A 25,245-nucleotide genomic window follows, 5' to 3' on the forward strand; every position below is an offset into this window, starting at 1 on the left:
TACTGTGCTTGGAATAATCCAATGTTTTGTTTTTTTTCAATAACAAAACTTCTGTAATATTGTTAAGAATTCTTTAAATTACCTCAAGTCCCCGTTTTATATTTATGAAATACTGTTCATTTAAAAAGTTTAACAACTCGACACAAGCTTTTTTCCTACTTAACTAAAAAGTGTATGTGCACTGGAGGCTTAAAGTTTCCGCTTGGGGAGACTTTATATATTTTATTCATTAGAGCTCAGTTTGTCCCCAATTCAACAATTAGCTGCAGATAGCTGTAAAATTCAGGCAGAGTGGAGACACATTTTGTAACAATGCAGAGCTCATAAAACAGCAGACCCATATTGCAGGTGTTTTCTACTACTACTTTACTGCCCGATGCAATACTTGGTAAACCAATAAGCAAGGGGTGCAATTCAATTCTTGCTGCACGTACGATTATAATGGCTGCATATACTCACACACGTCTTACGTAACTGATGTTAAGCTCTTGTTTAACACAGAATTTCTTTACCATAGCTGCGATTACAAACATTTTAGCTGCTACTCTAAAGTGAGATTTTCTTTGCTTCTTAGTCAGGTTTGACACCAATTCTCTAGGCAGACAGATCTCACGGCAAAGCAGACCACAGAGATCTGTGCAATCAGCCTCCACAGGCAACTGCCAGCTCACGACTACACTACCTTGATTACAGTGAGTCAGCTGTCCATCTGAAGACACAGACAACAAGGCCGGATATGCATGACAGACTCATTCATGAGGTCTTCAGAATGGGCTTTCGGACAATGAGATATTATTTGTTGCATGAGAACAAAGGATTGCATGATTTATCCAAGAACGTGAAAAAAAAAACGGTATACACTTACGAGGAGCTCCCTCTGCCATCTCGATGGCGGTGATCCCCAAGGACCAGATATCACTCTGCAAAAATACACAAGGGACCAAGTCAGTCTTTGTCTTTCATATGCTCTCACAGTGTAGCGCTCTCATACACAAACAAACACACACAGAAAGATAATTCTGTTTTTACCCTGTAGTCATAGGTGGAGTCAGGGTTCTCATCACAGGCAATAACCTCAGGTGCCATCCAATAAGGTGTGCCGATAAAGGTGTTCCTACGCCCAACCGTCCTGTCCAGCTGAGCACTCACCCCGAAATCAACTGATGTGAACAAAGGAACCAAGAAGAGAAAAGGATGTAAGAAAATAAGGTATAGTATGTGTAGTACCTGCTTTTGCACTTTTGTCCAAAAACTTTCAAGCATTCAGCATACCTAGTTTGACCTCTGCATTCTCTGTTAGCAGCACGTTCTGACCCTTGATGTCTCTGTGGATAACTTTATGGCCGTGGAGGTGAGAAAGGCCCTGTGCATGGATAAAGAAGTCAAAATTGGTCAGTGGGGAGGGAACTCGTCTGCAGGCTTGTTTGACTGGTGTGACAGTGATTTCTCACCCTTAGGATCTCTCTGCAGATGTAAGCAATCCAGTCCTCCTTTAGAGAGCTGCCCTTAGTGTTTTTAACCAGGTCGGTCACTGATCCTGCCCCACAAAACTCCATCACCAGCTACATAAAGACAAACACATACTTAGAGGGCACAAAGAGTCATACTGCTGTAAAATCATCAGGCCGAGCATGATGGGAGACAGACCCAAAGTTGGTCATCATGTCCTGGTGGACTCTTCTTGACAAAGGCACCGTAGTACGTGGCTATGTTGCGGTGGTGGCTGTATTTTTTCAGCATGTTGATTTCTGCTTTAATTTCCTCCTCCTCCTCCTCTGTTACATCCATCACCTTGATGGCAGCCAGCTGGCCCGTCTTCACGTGACGGCCCTGACGAGTTGGATCATCATAACAGTGGTCAGGAAAAATTAACCTCATTTCTAAAACTCTTTGATTTTTGCCTAGTAAGTGTGGCTAATTGCTTCATCACACCATGTCACTGCTCTTATTTCTACATTTTTCTTCTCCAGAGTCTTATCTTTCTGTCACAGCCACTTTTAACTTTTCTAACTGAAAAATGTTCTGACGCAGCAGTAAACTAACACTGCTGTAATCTGAGAAATTAATGCACAGAACATTTAACAAAGAGCTGGCCATAGAGTGATCTTTGTAGCCAGGCTCCAGCCAGCAATTCATCACTTAAAGTGAAAACTTTGTGTTAAATGCTTTAATTTCCAAAAATAGTCCATCATAAATGTCTCACCTTGTACACCTGTCCATATGTCCCATTGCCGACAACCTCGACCAGCTCAAAGATTCCCGCTGGATCCTGTAGGAGACATGGGCACATTCATAAATCGTACAACATGAACACTGAACACAAGAACATTCATGTTTTCTGCCTTGAGGCCGCCATATCAGCTTTTCAAAACACAAAAAGCTCCACAATAAAAGAGCATCTCAATAAAACAGACTGAAATCCGTTCTGCTTTTTTGCAAATTCGGGAGCACAATTAAAAAAACTCCACTCAAAGCGCACCACATTTATTTTTGTTCTAAGTGGGTGACGCTTGCTTTGTTCTTCTTTGAATCCTACACATCTACACTTCAATGCCGACCCTTCACGGAGGTCGCATTTCATGTTGTTGCACATCATGTTTCCTCAGTTAAGAGTCAACCTTAAATACTAAAATGCTACTAAACTGCACCTGTTTTAGTAACTGCTGCAATCTGGCTTCAGTTTTGTTGGCACAAAGGCTGAATTAAAACAAGTCTAAATAACACAGCTGAGACCACAAAATAAAACTCAAAATAATATACAAGACACAGCCGAAGAAGCAAAATAAAACCAGTTTTTCAAGCTAATTTTCTGCCATTTTAATGTCACACCTTAAAAAGACATTCCTGAATCTTTAATTTAATAGATACAGTTCTTTTATATTATAAAAATGACAAACAGTTGCTTTTAGGATTATTTCCTGGTGCAACAGAGGCTGCGCACCTCAGTGAAAGCCAGTATAGCTGCAGATCTACAGACTCAACGATCAACGCCGTCACATAAACACATTAAAAAAAGCATAATGGTCCCTGTCATATGGAAACCATACATAAAAACAACCCCAATGGTTTCTACTGTGAACACGTAAGCCAATTCAAATCCAATATTACGATCCTGTATTTCCATACAAATCATCTGAACTCAATCTTCCAAAGCCACCCACTCACACACTCACTGCCCACCTACAAGACTTGTCGAGGAGGAAACAGACAAGCAGATACACTAAATATTGATACTAGATAAGATATGAAGATGAATTTAACATGGAACAAGACTTCTGGCCTTTTCCTGATTTGTTCATTTTCAGTTTCGACGCACCAAACACATATTTTCCTGACACTAATAATGAGTAGGTTGCTTTGACTTAATTATGCAACCCCAACCCCCAAGAGACAAGGGAAATGACAAGCAGTTCCACTTTCATGCAATTTCAATATGGCTTTAAGAAGATGTGTGGGTGGTTAGACTGCTGCTTTGGGTTAAGAATGTACAGCATGACCTATCCTGCTTTCATCTGTTTCCAATGATGGGTTTTCTGCCTTCAACAAGGAGGAGAAGAATTCCTTTGAGACAGGAAACATTCATTGGAAAAAAATAGCATCTATACTTATGAAAGCTTTGGCAGTAAAACTGGGAAATGACCACACATTTGATGCAAATGCACACAGCTCGTATGGTGATATAAACATACCGGCCATATTTTGAAGCATGTTATGACACAAAAGAGGAGGGGGGCTGGGGACTCTGATGTAAAGTAGAAGGCAAGAGAACGATAGTATATGGAGGAGAATAATGTAATGATAGAGTGGGTGGCAAGGCAGAGGCGGCAGCTTCACCCACGTCCGGCGCAGAGAGTGGGATGAGAGCAAAGTGATAGACGGGGAAGGGTACAGTTTTGTTCGAGGAGTAACACCGCCGGCACACACAGTCGAACAATTTGTCGGCAGCGATTGCAAAAAATCAAAAAATAAAAGGCAAGGAAGCAGTAAAACAACAGGGTAACTGGAGGAGAGAACTACAATCAGCTTGCTTCAATCATAAAAATGGCAGCTCTAGTGCTTGCTGTCTTATTAATGTGTAAACTCAATCAGTTGGAAAACCTCAGGGAACAATGCAATGATTTTTTCCCAAATATCAACCTCAGCTCAACGGGGTATTAACTCTAAGAGACACTGGTAATTGTCTATGGGGAAGTTGACCACACGTTTCCTGTCGCGGTGTCAACTTAGCTGACAGAGGAAGTCTTTTAAAAAAAAAAAAGCCAAAAAAGCAAAACTTCATTATCTGTGGTTGCACAGCTGCACAAATCATCAAAAACATAACTCAAACATTTGTGTTTTTCTGATATCATTAGCAAACAATTTTCTGTATAACCTTGAGTGTTTTTTAATGGCTCATTAAACACTTAAATAAGAAATATTTCATCTCTTGTCAAATTAAACAGACTTAATCCCAACAGCATCTCAATTTCTTAGCAACCTCGTATAATTTGCTCATCAAAGTTAAAGATGAACACATATCAAGACTGCCATTGTTGCACTATGCTACCATTATGAGGCGAACAATTTGTGTGCTACATTACATCCATCCAAAGTTCGAGAATATCCACAAACATCTGGATATTCCCAGTTTGTTATTTTTTACTGTTTTATTTGGGTCCATTCGCATGATGACATTGTGAATTCATAATCACAATGTGAGAGAAGACATCAACTTGGAGGAAAAGGTAACTGACATTTCTAAACTATTTCATGTCTGAAATGTAACTTTTACTGGTGTTTACAATAAAGTTTTGTAGAGTGTAAAACTAATCTTAGAGCTTTAATAAAGTCATATAACTGCAGGATTATTTTTTTCACACTTATGTAATGTTATTTATGCCAAGCACAGCAAGCATGGACTGTTCCACTCCAACCAAATGAAATCACAAGACATAATTTCTCATGAGATTAATTCCCAGAGGGCTGGTATTCCTTGTTAATCAGCATCCAGAAACCCTTATCATACTTTCAAAGTTTCTGTTGCGACTGAAAGTAAGCATTGAGATCGCTTTCAAATAGTTTTGAATTAATAACAAAACATGTTAAATTTAGATACTTTAGTGGGAGTATGACCTTGTCGCTTTTTATCGTCATAGTTTTAAAAGTGTAACTACTTCTGCCACCTGTAATCCAAACAGTTGTGCAGGAAGCTTGACTTAATTCAGTGCTATCAACATTGGAACAAAGTGTACATAAATGTACATAAATGATTTGTTGTTGCCTGTGTACAGTGGACTGCAGTTATGTAATGCTGAAGTCCCTCTGTACTCTGCAGCAAATTTCTAGAAAAATGCTGTGATTGAGCCACTTAAAGGTTTCCTGTGGTGTATTTGTCCTCTACGTGCACTATAAAGTGTTTTTTTCAACTGGGTCCCAGGACGATATTGGATTTTTTGTCGATATCCAATATGCTGATATGTAAAAACAACCCATTTGGCCGATGATCAGTACAGATATCTACATAACCACTTTTATCCCCACCTTATTTTAGTGATCGTCAGTTTTCTTCTGTTGTGGAATTAACATCATATTATGCACACTCTTGTCAAGTTGGCCCACCAGCAGATGGAGACATGAAACACAATGCTTTTCTGTGCGTGTAATATCCATTCATTGTGCAAAATAAGAAAAATACTTCAACTTAAGGTTGATGTTTTGTACATGTTCACCTTGACAATAAAAACTAATTACCTGCTGATATTAACATGCACCTTTTTAATTTAAAAAACTTTAAAAATCTCCTTTGCAAATGTTTTAGAAGGAAAAAAATGCATTTAACATACTTGTTGGAGCTCAAGGATACACACAATGCCTTCTGGTGAGAAATACTTATATAAACATAACCTTTGCACATTTTCAAGAAAACAACCACAAAAGGTCTGTTGACCCAAATTACAAAAACAAATTCAAACTTATATTTAGTGGTAGCTGGCCATGAAGATTTTGGAGTTGACATTTCTGCCACCTCAGAACTATGGAAATTCATAAAACAATAACAACAACTGAATAGTGAGATCCTGACCAAAAAGCAGTCGCAATATTCAAACTACTACAATTTACTGTACCATATCAAGCCATAAATTGCAGTGCAATTTTTCAGAAAGCCACTTGTGCCCAAAATACTCACAACAAAACAATTAGAGATTCTATTTAGACTGATGATATGATTCCTGAATTCAATGTGGTGATTGCATGTCCATTCAAAATGATAAAATAAACTCAGTTAATATGGGCAATCTTCTTATATCGCCATGTTATACAGATTTATTATTAAGTGCGGGGTCCCTTCTAACAATGTGCTGGGATTTCGAAGTTTTATATATAAACATTTAACATTCAAATATTCAAAGTCAGAGAAAAGAGGTAAGACTGGACCAAACAAACCAGGATTTGGATTAACTAGCCCTGATCTCCTGTTAAGCCCCATAAATCTGCGAAAGCTATGCCAAAGTGCAACAGAGTTTTCTGATATTTTCACAGGGCATAGAGAACTCTCTACATCGAGTTTACCTCTGAGAAACCTTTCAGAATAGCTTGTACTTCTTATATGTTTTAATTTCAATAAACAGCACTTTGTTTTTTACCTGTGAATTCCTCAAAACTCTTAAATTTAGTGATGCAGATATATATTTTTTTTACCATAAATTAACCCACCAAAAGGAAAGTCTTTGCCTCGTAACCTCAGTTCTTACATCAGAGTTTTAATGATGCCAGATGAACAATCTGAGTAAGCTTTTGGTCATTTATGAGATAAAAATCCCACCTTATAGAAAAAATAAAGGATGGTTAAATTTAGAACATATATCAGTGAGGGAGAGGAGGCTGGAATCTACTTTAAAAAAAAAATAGTGACTGAATGCATAAAATGCTTTTTATAATGTTAATAAGGGTCTGTCTTAGGGGGATTTACTGCTGCAGCACAATACAATTCTGACACTTTCCATTGATATGGAAAAATCCATCAAGGAGAGTATCACAACCCCTTGGAAAAAGACATTGTTCATTAAATTGAAATACTGATGACCAGGTTTGTTTGTTTTTTTCCATTTTACTTTATTTCTTGTCTGGTCAAGTCATGCAATGTTAGAGGAGGGCGGTCAAATAAGCCAGTATGATTTTTAAGCCTAAGGCCTTCAAGGTGGACCACTGTGAATACCAGGGAAATAAATCCAGGACTCTAATGTTCTACCTTTTAAAGTCTGATACAGTATATTTAATTTTATAAATAGACAGTATTATACTGTTATCAGTAACACAAACCAAATTAAACCAAAACTCTAGCATCCAAAATTTACAAGGATATGGTGAAATGAGTTGCCAACTAATTTGGGATTACTGTCAGGCACCCAAGTGAAAAAAAACCAAAACAAAACACAATTATTGAAACAAAGGAGATCGTGTTTGTGCATTGCAATCTCAGTGTCTATAACTGGTACAGAATATATATACATATTTAAAAATAGTAATAATTTAAAGCCCATGACTAAATGACAATCACAGGTGTTACAGGTGCTGCATATTATAACCCCGGAAACAGGGTGTATTTTTAATAACACACTAATCACCAAAGTTGTGAAGGCTGGAAAATCCCCATCTTTAATGGGTGGAGAATTCAGACATGATCTCTGATGCTAATCTGTGATCCTCAAACAGCACTGCTGCCTATAACAAACAAGGCCAAAGGATGCTTGTTCCACCTTAACTTTGTTGCGTGGGTGTTGAATGGTCGTGCTTGTGTCAGAGGCAAACTGACACTTCAGTTCATATGACATAACATCTAATGAGCCCGTCTGCCATAAATCCACAATAAAGTGCGGCACACTTATCTTATAATAACAATACTTACCCTCAGAGCTGCGAGGTCTATGTCATCCAGGCTTCGTGTGGGGGCGTTTTCAGACATAGCTGGCGAAACTTACAACCTTAGCTACCAAGTTAGCCAGTTATTTGACAAGAACTACTTGAGAGTGGCTGCTAACCCGATCTTGAATGGGCTTATCTGTAGATTAAATACAAGCAAACGGGCTGCCTAATGTGCTGAAACTGTTGCGGAACAACACGGTAGCACTTAGATTAGCAAACACATCGCAGATAGAGCTGCCACAGACGCACCCAGCTGGCTAGCTCACGTCAACTCTGGCCGAGAGCTATAATGTTATCCGCAGTTGTTTTTACAGAAATGCCGGTTGCAATATGTGGTCAAAAACACATTCAACTTCAAATAGGAGATTTCAACAAACTGTTAACGTCACCGTTAGCCGGCCATCGGTACCGTACCAACAACTGGCAGGTTTTCAATGCGATGCACCTCCACTGTTGTTGAACACCTTGCTGCGTTCATTTTGACAAGACGCCGCGTCTTTGCTGCTGTACAACATTCAGCTAATGAAATGATGCGTGTCGCGGAAAAAAACTACCATATAGGTCTGGTGTGCCGCTGAAACAGTCCTTGTTACGCTGTTAAAGTAGAAAATAACATTAGCGGCTCAGCAACGCAGTGGTTGTTTTTAAGGCGAACGCAATGTCTGATGTGATGGCGTCCGGGTCCGTCCGCACCGCACCAGAACCGACTGTCAGGCTGTCAGTTTTAACCCCAAACAGCGGTCCTCCCGGAATATCAACACAAGTTCGGCAAATAAAAATTAATGGCCTCGTTTGAAACGCGATTCTGCGCGACTGCAGTTGTCAAACTTGTTAACACGACTTAAATAATCCTCAAATTTTCGACCGGAGCGCACGTTCACCCGAACACCGAGTCAGGTGCGTGCAATCAATCAAACATTAACTGGCTAGCTAACGTAGCTAAGCTAGTCGGCTAAATAGTCTTTTCCAGAATAAACTTTCCTTCTTCATCCATTTTCTGTGTTGACAGTCGCGCCTAGCACTGCCAACCTTCCGGGGAAAGCACAGGCAGACAGACAGGCACTATTTTCTCGCCCGCAGCCACCGTAATACTTGTAAACCGGGGCCCTCGACTCTTTAAAGTAGCGTTGCTGTCGGTCTCCAGCGTCCAAAATTTTACGAACTTGTAGTTGTAGTCCACCACTACAGATACGGTGCAGTTTCAAAAAGCGGCCAACAGCCAAACTTGTTATTTCGCCATGTTTTGCTTCCCGAGTCCTCCCTCCCACTCCCAGCCTTGTTGTAGTCTTGCGGGGCTGCACTGACGATTGGCTGCACATAACACTCCTCAAGTGTTTTCTCCTCTTGGATAGCTACGGTGCTCCATCAGGGACAAATTACCTAGAAAATTACAGTGGACCTCAACCTACGCAACTGTCTGCTCTGAGCAGCACAGCCGAGGTCATCCTCTGACATACCTGTCCTGCACTGACCCACTTCATCACTTAACATAACCTCATAAATAACTCAAAAGCAAATTAGGATGGATTCATAGAAACTCACTGCAATATATGATACCTGGTGATTCCTTTGTTATTAGTAACAAGTAAGTGACCTTATCTCACTTTAGAGGTTTCCTGTTCATTGTTTTCCTCTGGTGTACTTCCGTCCAAACAGCCTTATGACTGCTATAGTTATTTTTCCCATTGAGACAGACCTAATCTTCAACAGATCATAATGCCTGTCAATAATGCATGATTCACTTCCTGTTCCGTGTCATAAAAAAACCTTAGGCTTTTATATGGCAATAATTGGTGCTTTATTGAATATTTCAGCATACACAAAGAATATGAACATTATTTAATTTCTTTGTTAAGTAGCCTAGTGCCCATTTCCTATAAAAAAAACATTTCTAGGTCCATCAAGTCTCCAAATGATTAAAATACACTTTCTGATCCAAAAAATAAACAGGTAGCAAAGGATGTTACAGCAATTTACAGCAATATTGATAACATAGGTTTAAAGTGGAAATAAACCCCCAACATTTGGTCCATTATCATTCAAATAATGACCCCCCTCCCTTTAGTTAGTGGTTAGTAATCATCTTTCTCTAGATAATATCAGTTATTCTGGCTGACTAGGGCAATGTTTGATAAACACATCTGGATTCATGAATAACACTATGATTCTTTATGCTAAATTGAAAGTAAACAAGACACTACATAGAAATGTATTATTATTATCCATATTTAGATATTCAATTATTTTTTAAGATGTTTCTATTTGCTTAAACTGTAGACCATTATTTTAGCAGAGGGCTGTTTTTTTTTAACAAATTAAAATTATATATTGACATTGAAATTCCATGAAAGAAAAAAAAAACAAGTTTATTGAGGAAACGAGAAAAGTAACATATCTTAAAGTACAACTTATTCATGACTGTACTTAAGTAATGGAGTAAAAATATCTCTCATCTCTCTACCCCTGAGTGTTAGTAACATATACATCAGCAACTATAAGGTAATAATCTAGATCTACAGGTTTGCGTACACAGAGGCTTTCACGTAATGGCAGTCAAGAATAAAGGATGAATTAAAAGACAAGTTTATATACGTACTATATTTATAAAATTGTATTGCTAATGCTGGCTATTCATCCAATAAAAATAAAATTCATGGTAGAAAAAGGATAAGGTCACTTCTCCATTGAAAATGTAAATACCCAGCTTTAAGTGTGCGAGTGCTTGTAGTGGTTTTTTAATATTTTCCGAGGGAAAGTGTGAATAGTTTTGAAGCCAGCAATACACCATTTCTAAACACAGATGGTTTTCCTAGCTCATCTGCAAAAGGTGCTTCATGTAGAGGCAAGCTGGCGTTTACGTGGGACACTAGTCATCTGTCAGATTCCCAGACATGTGAAACCACCTCAGTAGTGTTGTTGATTTGTGGGCATGTCTTGAAAAGCTTATAAAGAAGTCTGTACAATTTTACTGGCTCTGTCACAGGTTCAGTAAATTTCAGATCTCTTGGATTATGAACTGGATTATGGTAATGCTATGCACATCAGTCAATCACTCTCAACTAACATACAGGTCTCTTTAAAACATACAGGACAGGTCTTTGTCACCACTACGTCCAATTGGAACACCACGGAAAGGCTAAGAATGTGAAACATTAAGTCCCATAAAGTCCCATAAAGTCACTGTTTGATTTGATCACATCATTCAAATCAAACAGTGCTGAGCAAATGCTGTGTCATTTGGTTAGTTTTTAGACACTTTAAAAAGGTCAACCTATCAAATCAATCAGTTTAAGTACACACAATATTTACTCTGCTTTATCTTGCCGTCAGACAGCTTTTTTATGATGGGAAACCTAAGCCATCATATCAAAACCACCAGACTCCATTGACACAAAAACAGTAATTTTACTGTGCAGAACACTGGAGTTGCTGGTCTACCGCTGCCTCCATCAGTTAGTGTGTAAGTGAAGCAGTGGAAATGTTATAAATATAGCATACACTTGAACTGACTCAGTGTAAAAAAACAGAAGTTCAGATTTATTAAGTCACACAATAATAGAAACTAACTAACTGATCAAGGCAGCTGTAGATTTGCAAATCGCATGTTCAGCAAAGAAAAATGTTTTTATCAATGGAGCCTCGGGATTTTAATGAGAGCGAGAGACAGATGGAGAGCTGGAGCCATCAGAATGGGCTGTCCGTGGGAAACGTAAAGCAGAGAAGATACTCTTTATTTGGGTAAAGTTGAGCTGTTTTTTTAAGGTTGGTCTAAAGTGGCTAAAATCTGTTTTGTTGTAGCACCTCCCCAGGGCAGTGCATTGCTTTGCTTTTGTGCCGGTAGATTTGGTTCATCAAAGATGATAGCAAAGCGACCCAGTACATGAAATAACATAAGTACATGAAATTGGACTACAGTGTTTAACAAAATATCTTGTGTGTTACAGAAAAAAAGAAAAAAATAATTATATTTTTTTCCACAATTGAAATAAATTGCCATCTGGAAGTGACTGTTGTTGTTAGCTGATGTCACTGTGATTCAGTCTATATTGCCTATTATTGTCTACCTCTGTCTCTAAAAGAAGAAGAAGAAGAAACTTTCAAACACGTAAACATAGTTTTTGTCCAAGTAATCTCAGGTTACAGTACTTCCTTAATTTCCTCTCACCTTGGTCAACCCCTTTCTGTCACCTACATCTCACAGCTAAGGAAACATCACATTTTGTCGTTGCATAAATGAAACTCTTTCCTACATGAAGAAGTCAGCAATTACGTATGTATGTTCTGCTGAATTACTACATGATATTTCCAAATTATTAATAGCAATATTTCAATAGAGGGATGCGACATATTTATCCAGTGCATGACTTACTCAATAGTAGTCAGTCAGTTCCTCATGGCTCAGTAAAAGGGAATTTTGAGAGAATAACATGATGACATCATTTTATATGAAACAAAACCTAACCTTGAGGTTAAAAATATATCTTGGTGTTGCTTCAAGGGAACTGCAACGTGAATGAAAACTACATTATGTCACTCCTCAGTTACGGCTGAATGTACTGTGCCTAAATAACTGCCTGGTGCATGCAAATTAAAACAGGTTAGATATGTGAGATTTTTTTTTTTGGCATCTGGACACAGATTTGTGGAGCCCACATAGAAATAGCTGAAGTGGATCGTGGAATGTTTTGTTCTTTTCTACTGACAACATGCTGAAATAATAATCCATTTTGGTTGTCATGGTGACTTTAAAAACCCCTGCAACAATTAGCGACAAATCAACCTAACACCCTTTAATTATCTTGTCCTCCTTTTTTCCCCCTTCTCACAGTTTTCCCACCTGATCATCCATCCAAAAATATTAAAACGCCTTTGCTTCCACATAGGTTGTCAGTCCTCTTTCAACATATTACCTTCTGTTTTCCGGTACGCCATCCTGATTTAGCAAGTTATCAGCACTCTCCTTTTCCTGCCCTATCTAGTCTTTATTTCAGCTACAATCCAGTCATCTCTTTATATCCGTCACCATAACAACCACAAATGTTCTGACAGATTTGCTGGCACTGCAGCGAGAGGTGAAGCCTCAGAGGGAGAGAATGAGAGCGAGCGTGCGAGAGAGAGAAAGAGACAGAGCCACCCACCCACCCAAAAACCTTGCACCAATAAATGTACACTATGTTCCCAGATCATGTGAGATGCTTGATTTCCAATCCAACCTTGCAATCCTCTCCTGACTCATACATTCATTTATGTGTGTTAAACACCACCGACAGCCCTGCATTTCAGACTGCACTGAGGTGCAAGTTATGAAGCAGACACCGCCATCACGAACAAACTGGCCAGCTCTGGTTAAATCTGTGTTCAAATCGACATGTCAGTGGTTATGTTCAGACTAGCTCCTCGTCAGTCAAAAAGACAATTTAAAAAAACAATGATTCACAATGAAATTGTGCTGTATTTTCCTCACCATTGCAGTGCCAGTGCTGTAACTACTTAGTGTACTGTGCCAAACATTAGAAACAACGGCAGCCCTGTAGCTGTTAGGTAGTGGTTTGAGCTGTGGTTATGTCCACAGCCCGACAGGAGCCATGCCTTCTTTAGTGCTCAGCGGAGGCAACAGGTTCTCCTCACACAGGAACTTCAGGGGGAAGTGGACCAACAGCCCTTGGACGGCCTTCAGCTCCTCTCTGGCCTGCTCAGGGTCTGTGTCGCAGAGGCGCTCCTCGCCGGTGTACTTCTTCAGGCCCTGCATGTTGTGGACAGAGTTGAAGGGCAGGCATCTGAAGACCTGTTGTAGAAAAACCAACGAGAACAAAAAAATAATACACATTGCTACAGTTTAAGGTCATGATTTATGATACCCTATCATTGGTTTAATCTTATACCTTGAAAAATTACAGATATTTTTTTTAGGTTTACTAAAGACATCATTTTGATCCTAATTTGATCTTCGTCAGGTCAAAAAAATTGGTCAGGTCATTTTTTTGACCTGACAAAGATCCATGTAGGATCCAAACATTGTCTTCAAGAAACTTTTGTGGCATGGAGTAAGTGTGTGCACGTGTTACCTTTTTTATTTAAAAAAAAATCTTATACCTTGTCATAAATGGTGGCATTCAGTTTAGCAGGTGCATTCCACGTCAAGAAGAAGAATTCATCACTGATCGGATCGTCTACGTTGATACTGGGGTCTGATGAAGCTCCAACAAGAACACTGTTGGGGGAAATAAAGGCCAAACATTCAGCCAGCACACAGCATTCAAACAACAAAGGTTCTGTTAGTGTTATAATATGGTTTAAAGTTCATAAAGGTCCAGTGTGCAGGATTTAAGGGGGATATATTGGCAGAAATGGAACATAATAAGTATATTTTCTTTAGTGTTTACGTATCTGAAAATAAGAAAATAATTGTGTTTTCGTTACCTTAAAATGAATCGTTTATATCTACATAAAGAATATGTCCGTGTTTATGGAGATCACCACATTCACCACCATGTTTCTATGGGAGCCCAGAATGGACAAACTAGAGACTGGCTCTACAAAGAACCATTCACATTTTCAAGTTGGCCAAGTTAGAAGCCCATCTATCCATTTGTAATGTGAAACAGCTTTAATCTGTGTTTTTGCCTGTTTAAATGTTTGTTTTTTGGAGTGGGAGAGACCTAATCCTTTCACCTCCTGGTGAAAACCTCCTAAACATCTTCATCTTAAGTTACCAGAAAAAAGGTGAGCACACATTAGCATGTGGTGAGCTAAGTGTCCGTCTCCGGCATGCTAAACAGTGTTTGAGATACACTGAGTTTTTTAACGTGAAAGTGCTTGATTTAGCTTTTTTTTCTGGTTTAAATCATCTGGGCAGTATGTTTTAGCGAGGAGGAGACCTGTGCGGATAATTCAGCTCCTGGTAAAAACGTCATAAATAATGAACGCTGAAGGAATTCTTGCCAGGAGACGTTTCAGGTGTTAACATTCAGCAGCCCTCACACTAGATGCCACTGAATCCCTCTAAATCTTACACATTGTTCCTTTGAGTAAAAATGACATTGCATAAGGAAAATGACCACTTATTTTGCCCCAAATTTTCATCTGAAAAGGTATGTGGTTTCTCACTTCTTGGCAGTTTACGCTTGGTAGCTGACATTTCTTTACACATCTTGATTTCTTCCCATGATAAACAGATACACTCCCCTTAAAACTGTATCAGGTGTAGAGGTAGTAATCATTCATGGTCATGCATTAACAGAATGTCATTTCAGTAGTTATATATTTCATCCTTACCTGAAACACTCTTTACGCAGAGCGAGTGTGAGGGCTCCTGCCTGGTACTCCTGCCCTCCCATCACGGACGGGACCCGCTCTTCATCTTCCACAAAGATGGCCATCTCACTGTCTCTGCTGCCCAGCATGCTGCGGTCATTGATGTTGGCAGATCCTGGAACACGTGTGGAAAGTACAAGCATGAACAATCTGTCCTTTCAGAGACATCACAGTATTCAACGCATGAAGCGACTATCAGAATGAAATAACCTTCAGTAGCAGAAGTGTCATTCAGAGTGATTGTTGGTTTGCCAGGTTTTACTTGTTTGATTCAGTGTAAACTGTTTATTCATTGTCCAGAAATCAGTTTAAAATGAAATGGTAGAGGCTCATACTCGATATGAAATATGATGATGTAGAACTCAAAGCTGACAAATTACAGTCTGGAGAGGGAATTCAACCTTGACAAACAAAACACTGACATAAGCTTTCAAATAAGTGTTACAGTTTTAATCTAGTTAAACATGAAAGAAATTGTGATTTAAAATTAGAATCATATAATTAATTGCATTTCTGTGAACACCTCACAATAAGAGCCACCCCATGTTTTCCCATTTTAACTCTTGAGCTGCTGTGGAAAAAGTTAGGTAAGCATTAGCAGTCACTTAATGCAGTGCTAATCCAGCAATTGGAGTGAACTGTAAACAGTGAGCAGATACCAATGAGATAAGATTCTGAATAGCAATGCAGGATTACATGCATACATTGTTTCCTGTGAATCCTTTGTGTGCATGAAAGCTATTTGAACCCAGCACAGGAGTGGCGTACCCCGTAACCGAGAATGAATACCACTGTATAGTGAGGCAATTACAGAATGCAAATAGATTAACTGACTTTCTGAAAACGACAACCATAATTGCATGGTAACTGACTTTATGAAAATCTATTATAAATGACAGAATCTCAAAGTAAGATGCTTTTTAGCTTTTCAACATCTACATTATCCACTTAATCTAGCTATCCCCGAACCTCTGTGCTTTAGTGCACCCTACTTAAGGAGACAATACTTGTACATATTGAAGGTAAACATCTTAATTATTAATTGTTTTAAATAAATGTTCATGTGTTTGTCCTTTTGCACATTTTTAATTTGATCACTGTTACAATTGCCAGTGTTGATAGGTGCTATTAAACTACAGCTGAAATGCACTGATCAAAGCACATGGCAGTTTCATAGCTCATTGATGACTCGGGATAAAAACTATAATCTCTCTTTGCATAAGTATGTGCCAGTGTTGACTCACCAATGATATAGCAGCGGTCATCAGCAATCAGGGTCTTGCTGTGCACATAAATGAGCTCTGTGACGAGCGACTCGGAGAGCTGGGAATGTGTTCTCAGGCCGCAAAGTGTGATGTACTCTGTCCACTTGTCCTCAACTGGGGGTGGAAGTGCAGAATCACATTGTTCACAAGAATTATACAAAAATATGGCAAAGAATGTTAAGAAACTAACAACGACTTAAAGCGAAAAGAATAATAGGAGTCAATGATGAAAATGGAGACTGGTGGGCAGATACCTAGCACCAGTAGCTTCAGTTTAAAGGAGCAACATGAAGAGAAAGAAAGAAACATGTTAGAGAGGAAACAGGTGGTATTTTGTGATGTCACGTGGATTTTTTTTTTTTTTTTTGTTCGGAAACTAAAGCAGATAAGTGACACAAAACTTACTTTCACTAAGTCTTGTCAGGATGGAGTGCTCCCCTCGGCACATGGTTCTGCGACATTGATTATCGATTAAAATTACATAATTAGCACAATATAGGACAACAATATGACAATAAATTATATAAAATAAGAACAAAATAATCTTGGGAAACAAAATGTTGTCAGTGAATGGGTCAAAAAAAAAAAAACTTAAACTGGAGAAACAGGTGCTAACTTCTTTACTATATATGACGGCCAAGGAAATCAAATCAAATATTCCCTCAATTTTTGCATTCACACATATTCACACATTAGGTCTTTTATTGGTTACATTTATTGGACAATTTTAATAAAAATGTATTAACAGTCTATAAAATGGTCTTGAGGAAATGAAACTTGTGATCCGCATCATTTTAGCACAAACAGGAGCCAGTGAGAGAGCAGACCAAAATCTATATCGATTAAACTCTACCTGATTGTACACATGAGTCAGATGAAAGTTCAGAGGCTGTGTTTCTGATTCTTGGAAGTTATGGTGCTTGTTCTAGTCTGTGGGCTGAGTGCAGAGTAATAACAGGACGAAGTAGCTCTCACCTGTAAGTGAAGTGCAGAATAGCTTGGATGGCACTTCCACCTCCTGCACTGATGTCTCCCTCGAATCCAGGAAGCAAAGGGACCACCACAAACACTCTGTATTTCTTCTGCTCTCTGCAGTCAGAAAAAAACATCAACATGTGCATTGTCTACAAGTTCAGTATTGAATCACCAATATAAGTAGATAATTTTATTCACTCATGTATTTTTTGTTGTTATAATTTGCGAGGTTAACATTGAAATGTTTTCTTCTTCCTCCCTTTTTTTTGCATCTTTCAATTCACTCTCTGCTCCTTGAAAAACTCCTTTATAACTTCAAGGTTATGCCAAATGAATGAATCTGGCTCATGCACTCAAACCAGACCTGTGTGCACGCAGGATCCGATTCACAATTGCATCACCAATCTCGTTATGGATGGTCTTTCCGTCGGCACAGCTGATGAAGAACTGGTTCTGAGGGCAGAAAGAAGGCAGATGGCGGCTCGGTATGAGGTGCGGGGCTAAAAACAGGTAGGTAGCTGGCAAGGAAGGTACAGCGATGTGATTATATTCAGACTCATGAGACCTCATGATTACACACACAGTGGCTACAGCATCTCTCGCTGACATGTGAAATTAATGAGTCAAAAGGGGTAAGCAAGTAATAATCACGTGCTAAAACAGCAGAAGTAAAGGGAGGCCAAGCTATATTTACAAACAGATGTATTTTTATACAAAATACTAGAATCTATTTGTAAGTGTTACCACTTAACGGATGATATATTTTACCATGTCTGCTTTGATTTTCACAGGATCTGTCTGTCTATGCCGTCAGGTACATATTCATCCTTAACTGGCTGAACATTCCCGCATTACCTCGATGTAGATGTAGTGCTCACTGTTCTCGATGGTGTGGATGTAGGCGTTGAGGATTGAATTCTCACAGGTTCCAGTAGACCAACGGTCGGCAGAGCGCAACACCTGAAAAAAAGATATGTCAATCAGTGAGACATGTCCCGTATTATCTGAGGCCTCTTTGACTTACTAATAACTGCAAACATATTTTACACTTGATTTTATATTATTTTAAATAATCTTTTTTTTTTAATCTTTGCCTCTCGACTGCACTTTTGCTGTTTTAATGGTGATTTTTATTTTAACATTTTTAAATCATTTAGAATGAATGCAAATTTCCCAATTGTGGGACTAGTAAAGGGTTATCTTATCTCTTTTATTTTAATTAATTTTACCTTGTACATTTTTTTGTCTTTACTCTTTTATTATATATCTGTATCCCTTATTAAGTTTTGTGTGTGAAGCACTTTGAATTGGCTTGTTTTATGAAATGTGATATACAAATAAAGCTGCCTTGCCTTACACATCATAATAACTTAAGTCACGAAATTTACTTCATTATCCAAGTGTAGCACAGGAAATACAGAGAAGAACAAGGAACTTAAAGGGATAGTTTGGATCTTTTGTAGTAGGATTGTATGAGGTACTTAACTACTGTCAGTGTATTAAATACAGGGGATGTGAGTCAACATGTCCCCAGTTTGGGGAAGCGACAAGAGTCTGACAAAGAAGCTAATCTGTGGAGGGGTCAGCAGCAAAATGTATTTTAATCACCTAAAAAGATAACATCAATTAAAGCATATTGTATGTTAACAATATATTCACTTCTTTACTTACCATCAGACAGCAATTTCAGACAGGGAAATGAAGCTGTTACATCGCTCTCTTCAAAGCCAGACTCCATTGAGAAAAACTGTAATTTAACATCCCTAAACACAAGAGCTGCTCCTCTACAGCTGACTCGAACAGTGTTTGTGTCTGTGTTATTGTGTGATTTTGGATTTGAAAGGGGTTAGTTTGGATTTAACAAAGTCATACGATAACAAAAACTAACCAATCGAGACAGAAAAAGACCAGCAGCTCCCATGTTCAGTGAGCCAAAATGACTGTTTATGTCAGTGGAGTCTGGTGGCTTTACGGAGAGCATAGACAGGGAGGAGAAGACATCGTAACAGGCTGTATAATGGAAAGGTAAAGTGGTGAAAATACTCATAGTATACAAACACTTAAGCTGTTATAGTCTATATATATCTAGGGTGGGAGGTTTCCTTTAGGTTGCCAAAATACATTTCATTACTGGCCCCTGTCCACAGCAGTACAATGCTTAGCTTCTATGTCAGACTGCATCCTGCTTCTCCAAACTGGGGGCATAGCAACAAAACATCTACTGTGTGAGATACACTGAGTATGGATAAGTACCCTATACAACCTCACTTAAAAAATCCAGGGTATACCTTTAAGTATTACCACTTCATTTAAAATACACTATATTTTGGATTGTCATTGATGTTCTCAGCTTGTTTCTTTAATCGACTTTTCCTTGAATTGGTGGGATGCTCTGGACTCATTCTCATCTCTACTGCTCTAACAAAGAATGTGACAACTGCGGTACTGTAACTGAAACCTGAACACAGAATCAACACAACTTGATGAGAAAGCAACAGCATAATAGGGAGCAAGGGTTAGGGTTACTGGCCACCGCCTGCAATAGAAGAAGAAAATACACACGACAGACGCTATTGTTACCCCACACTCACCGTCTGAACACGTTGAGTGAGAATATAATATTAACAGAGTTTCTACCTGCTGTATCTGTAGTATTATCGATATAAGAATTCTCTGTTGTGTTGCTCATGTGGGCTGCTCCCATAATCCGGACCACTTTTCTCATGAAGCCTATTACAAATACGATGCGTCCTCTTCTACTTGTCCCCCGTCCCCGTCTTTGGCAGTGCATTTGTTTTCTCTGGCTTTACTGAACAGGATAAACATGTTGGAAGTGATTTTTCCTCCACAGGCTTTACTCTTGTTCCACCATCTGCCATCTCCACAAAACTCTGAATGCTTTAGCTGCTTTTCAAAAGCCAGAACAGTGTCTCTTTGTTGCACTGTAAAGAAATCCATTTGATTTCCTGCTTGCTCTGACTTGGCGTTTCACACGGTAAAATGTAGAGTAAAAGCCAGAAGGGGCCTTCAGTCTTCTTGCTCTTGGTCATTTTTGTTTACAGAAACTGCATTTCAGTTATTTCTCAAAGTAATACAGAGATGATGAGCAGCAGTTTCTTTTATAAATGTGAATTATGTTAATTTAGTGTGGTTTCTTTGAATAGGTGTTTTTAATTGCTGTTCCTTTCCTCAAGTTTCCAACCTTTACTTTGCCCTTTTTCAGGCACGTGTGACACAGAAATCTCAGTTTCACCTGTACATTAGGCCTTATTTTAAATTACTATAACTATGTTGGTTTTCTGTGTTATCATGATGTGTGTTAAGAATGCAGGGTTAATTTTCTGCATGGGACACTCAGGACACTGTGCAGGTTTCTGGCTGGCTCGAGAGTGAAGCTGTTCTCTTCTGTGTTTGGTGAGCTTGTTTTACAACTAAACCACTGTTCTCCAACAGAACCGCCACCCACGGTGAATAAAAGGAAAGTCTGATTTACACTAACATCACATGGGAACAGACTTTGTATAAGAAAAAGTATGTTAACTACCCTAACTGGAAGAAGAGCGCAGACTTACTGCCGAGGCCAAATGCCCCCATCTCGCAATGTTAATGAAAATGAATAGTTATTTGCATGTGCAGGCTGTGATTTTGATTCACTTTAAAAAGTAATGGGTTCTTCTTTTCTCCAATTTTCATTAAATTCAGGTCAGTAGTTTTTCTGTAATCCTGCTGACAGATAAACAATCAAACAACATGGACTGTAAAAATAGACTCCTTGGCAGAGGAAGTATCTGAACCTGGCAGTGTTGTGAGTCCCATGTACAAGGAGAAATAAAAATGCACAGTGACAAGAAAAGCACTATGGATTTTCCTCAGGTCACTGTCCCTGACTCCCGTTTGAGCTAAAACAGTGTTTGTGTGTTCAAGATCTTATCATAGACTGTTTGTGCATTTTTATTCTGTTTGTTCAGGGCTGATAAAATGGTCCAAATAGACCTACTGTATTAATTTATCAAGATTTTAATGGCATCACATAGTATGCATATTATTTTTATCATTAACTGAGAGATACACGCATCCATTTTCCATAGAAAACGCACAACGTTTTGTACAGGTGTTGCACAGATAGTACCATGGAATTCAGTGAATGTGCGTGCATGAATACCTGCACTTTGGCCTTCCTGGAACCAGGCACGGTGAAGGAGAGTGAGTCAGCAGTGCACTGCGACTTGGGAAGAAGGTAAGGGTAGAACTCGTCCTTGTACTTGTTTTTGAAGAGCTAGAGAAGACAAAACAAATGAATGAGAGGAAGATTTTTGACCTCCGTGCTGGTCATTTCCCACAGAAGCCTTGTTTAAAAGTTAGTTTTTTCTACTGCTTACTATAAGAGCCATATTGTTGTAGTCGTGACTGATAAACCCAATAGGTTAGCATAACAAAACATGGTACAGAATTTTCAATAGGGCCGTGGCAACACAAGTCTCACATAGATTTTTTTTTTAAATCTGTGCCATGACTTTAAATACATATTTACTTTGTTTCTTTTTTAAATTTGTTTACGCCTCCAAATCTAATATAACAATGCGAAACTCCAAGCGGAAAAAGCTTATTCTAAAACCAGGGTTAATGTGGAATTGGCTTTCACTTTCACTGGCAACACTATTTACAAACAGTAACCAACAACTCTTGCCTAGCATACCTTTAAAATGACTTTTCATTCAACTTTCCATTGAGTCTGACCTTGGTGAAATTCCAGCGCTGGATGAAGTGGCGGGCTACATCCCTGGCAGCTCTGCCGTGAACAGCTGCAGACAGATCACGCCACGGCATGCGGGGCACTTGAGTGCGGTCGATGTTATCTGAAAAAATATAAAAAGGCATCCTTTCAGCTCCATGTTGTCAGAGCCTCTCAGTGTGTTTGTGTGTGTGTGAGTGATACTGAAGGAGATTTCGATAGTGCACCTTCAAAGGGTTTGTCCAGTTGGTTCCAGTCTTTCTTGATAAAGTTGCTGTAGTCTTTGCCAAGCCACAGTTTGCTGTTGCAGGTCAGATCGTTCGGGTTCTGCTCTGCTTGCTTATCTGGTTCTGATGGTTTTTGACCATCAGCCACACCATTATCCTGGTTTACAGAGACATTTGTTACAGTTTGCAGAAGGTGTGACGCTGACTGATGAAAAAATGCAAACATATTCATTCTTTATAACTGGCAGCAAGCTAAAAAGATTTAGTTTCTCACTCCTGTATCTCCTTTGGGCTCCCCATCAGTTACACTGTTGGCCGTCTCTGTCAAACCCAGGTCAGTTAGCCGGTACTGGCTGTCATCCCACCTCCCGAACGCCAGGTCAAGCCCCCCGACAAAGGCTACCGTTTGGTCGATGGCCACCATCTTTTCATGGTGAGCCCACAGGAACACCACAGACGACACGTGGTCAGGATGTCGCATTACCTGAGGGACATAAGAGGTTAAGATTAATCTCAAAATTTACAGAGTTTGTAGCGCCAGAAAAAGGTTTTGTTTATCAATCTGTGGAGTGAAATTATGGAGCACTTTGATTGTGGAACTAAAACAGTGTCCAAACATAAACCAGTTTAAAATAATGTATAAAAACATGATTTTCACAAGGTACAGCGATAAAGAGGTGGTTTGACAATCACAAGGTGTTTAAAGGGGTTATTTATTTATTATTATCATTATTATTCCTAGTTTACATGAGTCTTTTTTTTTAAATAATAATGCAAAATTGTTGATATTTAATTTTGGGTATGTGGGTGTATGCATATATCTTTAGTTAATTAGAGTATAGGTTTAAGTTCATAAGGAAACTGTTAGAAATTCAGTGACATATGGAGAAGTGGTGGGATTAAATAAGTCTGCACTTCTTCTCACTCTTTTTCGAATGTGTAGACCAAGTCATCCTGTGTTTGACTGTTTTATTTCTTTTAGCTTTATGTTTTTTGTTGTCTGTAAATATTACTTTTTTGCCTGTCTGCTTGTTTGTATAATCTTTTCTCTATTTTCTGCCCAATGTTCAAATTAAAGAAATGAAATTAAACATTTGATGAAGACTGCTAATTGCACATATCAAATTATGTGACAGACCTTGATGTTTGGGTGCATGTTCATCAGAGTCCTCTTGCTGTGCTCACTGTTGATACCAAGTGCTAGCTCCACCTCTTTGTACAGCAGCACACACACTTTGACTCCTTGTTCCTGCAGGGAAAAGTTCAGAAAGAGGCAACCCAGCACAGGAAATATGAAATTTGAGAATCATTTAAATTGAGTGAAAAAAGAAAAACAAGATGGAAAGAAACCATACTGCTTTGCGTTTGAGAATCTCATCCAGGCGCCAGTAGTTATCAGTTGCCGGTCTCTTTAGGAACACTTCTGGGCTGAGCCTGACAGAAAAGACACGCAATGTTCTCCTTCTGTTTTTACATAATACACCTCAAATGAAGCATAACATTTCAATAGTACCACTTCTCCTCCCTCTTCGTCAGAACATTCAGATCTTGCTGACACTTACCACCAATCTGTGATGAAGATTTCCTCCTTGGCTTGTTCGAGAGCATCAGCCAAGTCTGCAAAGTAGCCACTTCCATTCACATACCTGCAAATAATATCCATGAACAAGAGATTTTAAGCAACTGAGGATGACAAGTATTTGGAAATCTCAGGCAGAATATCTGACCATTTAGTGAGCGTGTGCTCCCGTGGTGGAGCGAACCCCTCGAAGCGTTGCACTTTGAGATAGTCACAGGTGTCTGCCAGCCGGTTGATTTCATGACTCCACCAGTGAGCCTGCCTGTAGCTGCTGCATTTGATGATCAGACTCCTGAACAAAAGCAAACAGGCCAAGTATGCATGACAAACACAAAACAACCCCAGGCATAAACATATGCAGCATGCTGGAGCTTTCTGTGCGTAGGCAAACACACAGCTGACCTACCGGGTGAAGTTCTCAATGCAGACTCCATATCTGGTGTCGGTGTGAGCACGTCCCACCTTCACTTTGAACTCAGGGTCAAACAGCAGCACAAAGTTGATGTGGCCGTTGTCTCGGTTCATGTACATCAGAAAGGAGTCTTTCACCACAAGCCAGCGCTTTGACCAGCGGAAGCAGAACTGATGATGGCCAATGCAATTCAGGCCTTGGATGCGGTGACCCCCTGACCTCTTGAAGATGGGTCCCTCCCTGAGAAAAAAAAGACAAATGTTGCACAATTTGTCTCAGTCATACACTTAGTCAATTTCTCACTTCTGCTTTACTTATGTTTCATTCATTCTAAAGAAGTTTGCTTACAAGCCTTTGGGTCCAAGATCAGTGACGAAGGAGAGAGCGCCGATAGACAGGAATTCAAGCTGGAAAAAAAAGGAGAAGAGAGGATGGCATCATGCTGCATGATATTAACTTTGTATGTGTGTCTGTGTGTCTTTGTTGTGAAGCTCTTACCATGCTGTGATCATTCCTGCAAAATGAGTTCTCCAGCAGACCATTCAGGTACTCCTCAAGGTATTTCTGCAATAGAAAATCAGGTAAATAAAAGTATATACTGTACATACATATATATACATATATATATATATACACACATATATATACACATACACACACACATATATACATNTCTGCAAAATGAGTTCTCCAACACACCATTCAGGTACTCCTCAAGGTTTTTCTGCAATAGAAAATCAGGTAAATAAAAGTATATACTGTACATACATATATATACATACATACATATATATATACATATATACACACACACACACACACACACACACACACACACA

General features: G+C 39.1%; 2 protein-coding genes across 8 annotated transcripts in view; both read right to left on the bottom strand.

Moving 5' to 3' along the window:
* mink1 (misshapen-like kinase 1) overlaps nt 1-9,214 on the bottom strand; it is a 44,889-nt gene extending 35,675 nt beyond the window's left edge. For all 6 annotated transcript variants that reach the window (XM_042498767.1, XM_042498770.1, XM_042498771.1 and 3 more), the window contains exons 1-7: nt 7,886-9,214; nt 2,204-2,269; nt 1,648-1,830; nt 1,452-1,562; nt 1,273-1,363; nt 1,030-1,160; nt 866-920 (exon numbers count right to left, since the gene is read on the bottom strand). In XM_042498767.1, the coding sequence (XP_042354701.1) occupies nt 866-920; nt 1,030-1,160; nt 1,273-1,363; nt 1,452-1,562; nt 1,648-1,830; nt 2,204-2,269; nt 7,886-7,942 (694 nt within the window). In that variant the 5' untranslated portion in view covers nt 7,943-9,214. The remainder of the gene's footprint in view (nt 1-865; nt 921-1,029; nt 1,161-1,272; nt 1,364-1,451; nt 1,563-1,647; nt 1,831-2,203; nt 2,270-7,885) is intronic.
* Nucleotides 9,215-9,681: 467 nt separating this feature from the next.
* Nucleotides 9,682-25,245, bottom strand: part of pld2 (phospholipase D2) — a 31,064-nt gene continuing 15,500 nt past the window's right edge. For both annotated transcript variants that reach the window (XM_042498838.1, XM_042498837.1), the window contains exons 6-24: nt 24,905-24,970; nt 24,755-24,813; nt 24,401-24,646; nt 24,143-24,286; nt 23,978-24,061; nt 23,771-23,849; nt 23,554-23,664; nt 22,690-22,899; nt 22,416-22,572; nt 22,194-22,312; nt 21,619-21,732; nt 18,312-18,416; nt 17,821-17,909; nt 17,457-17,570; nt 16,887-16,933; nt 16,461-16,595; nt 15,178-15,331; nt 13,996-14,113; nt 9,682-13,687 (exon numbers count right to left, since the gene is read on the bottom strand). In XM_042498838.1, the coding sequence (XP_042354772.1) occupies nt 13,463-13,687; nt 13,996-14,113; nt 15,178-15,331; nt 16,461-16,595; nt 16,887-16,933; nt 17,457-17,570; nt 17,821-17,909; nt 18,312-18,416; nt 21,619-21,732; nt 22,194-22,312; nt 22,416-22,572; nt 22,690-22,899; nt 23,554-23,664; nt 23,771-23,849; nt 23,978-24,061; nt 24,143-24,286; nt 24,401-24,646; nt 24,755-24,813; nt 24,905-24,970 (2,376 nt within the window). In that variant the 3' untranslated portion in view covers nt 9,682-13,462. The remainder of the gene's footprint in view (nt 13,688-13,995; nt 14,114-15,177; nt 15,332-16,460; nt 16,596-16,886; nt 16,934-17,456; nt 17,571-17,820; nt 17,910-18,311; nt 18,417-21,618; nt 21,733-22,193; nt 22,313-22,415; nt 22,573-22,689; nt 22,900-23,553; nt 23,665-23,770; nt 23,850-23,977; nt 24,062-24,142; nt 24,287-24,400; nt 24,647-24,754; nt 24,814-24,904; nt 24,971-25,245) is intronic.

This window comes from Plectropomus leopardus, chromosome 13 (assembly GCF_008729295.1).
Source record: "Plectropomus leopardus isolate mb chromosome 13, YSFRI_Pleo_2.0, whole genome shotgun sequence".
Lineage (NCBI taxonomy): Eukaryota > Metazoa > Chordata > Actinopteri > Perciformes > Serranidae > Plectropomus > Plectropomus leopardus.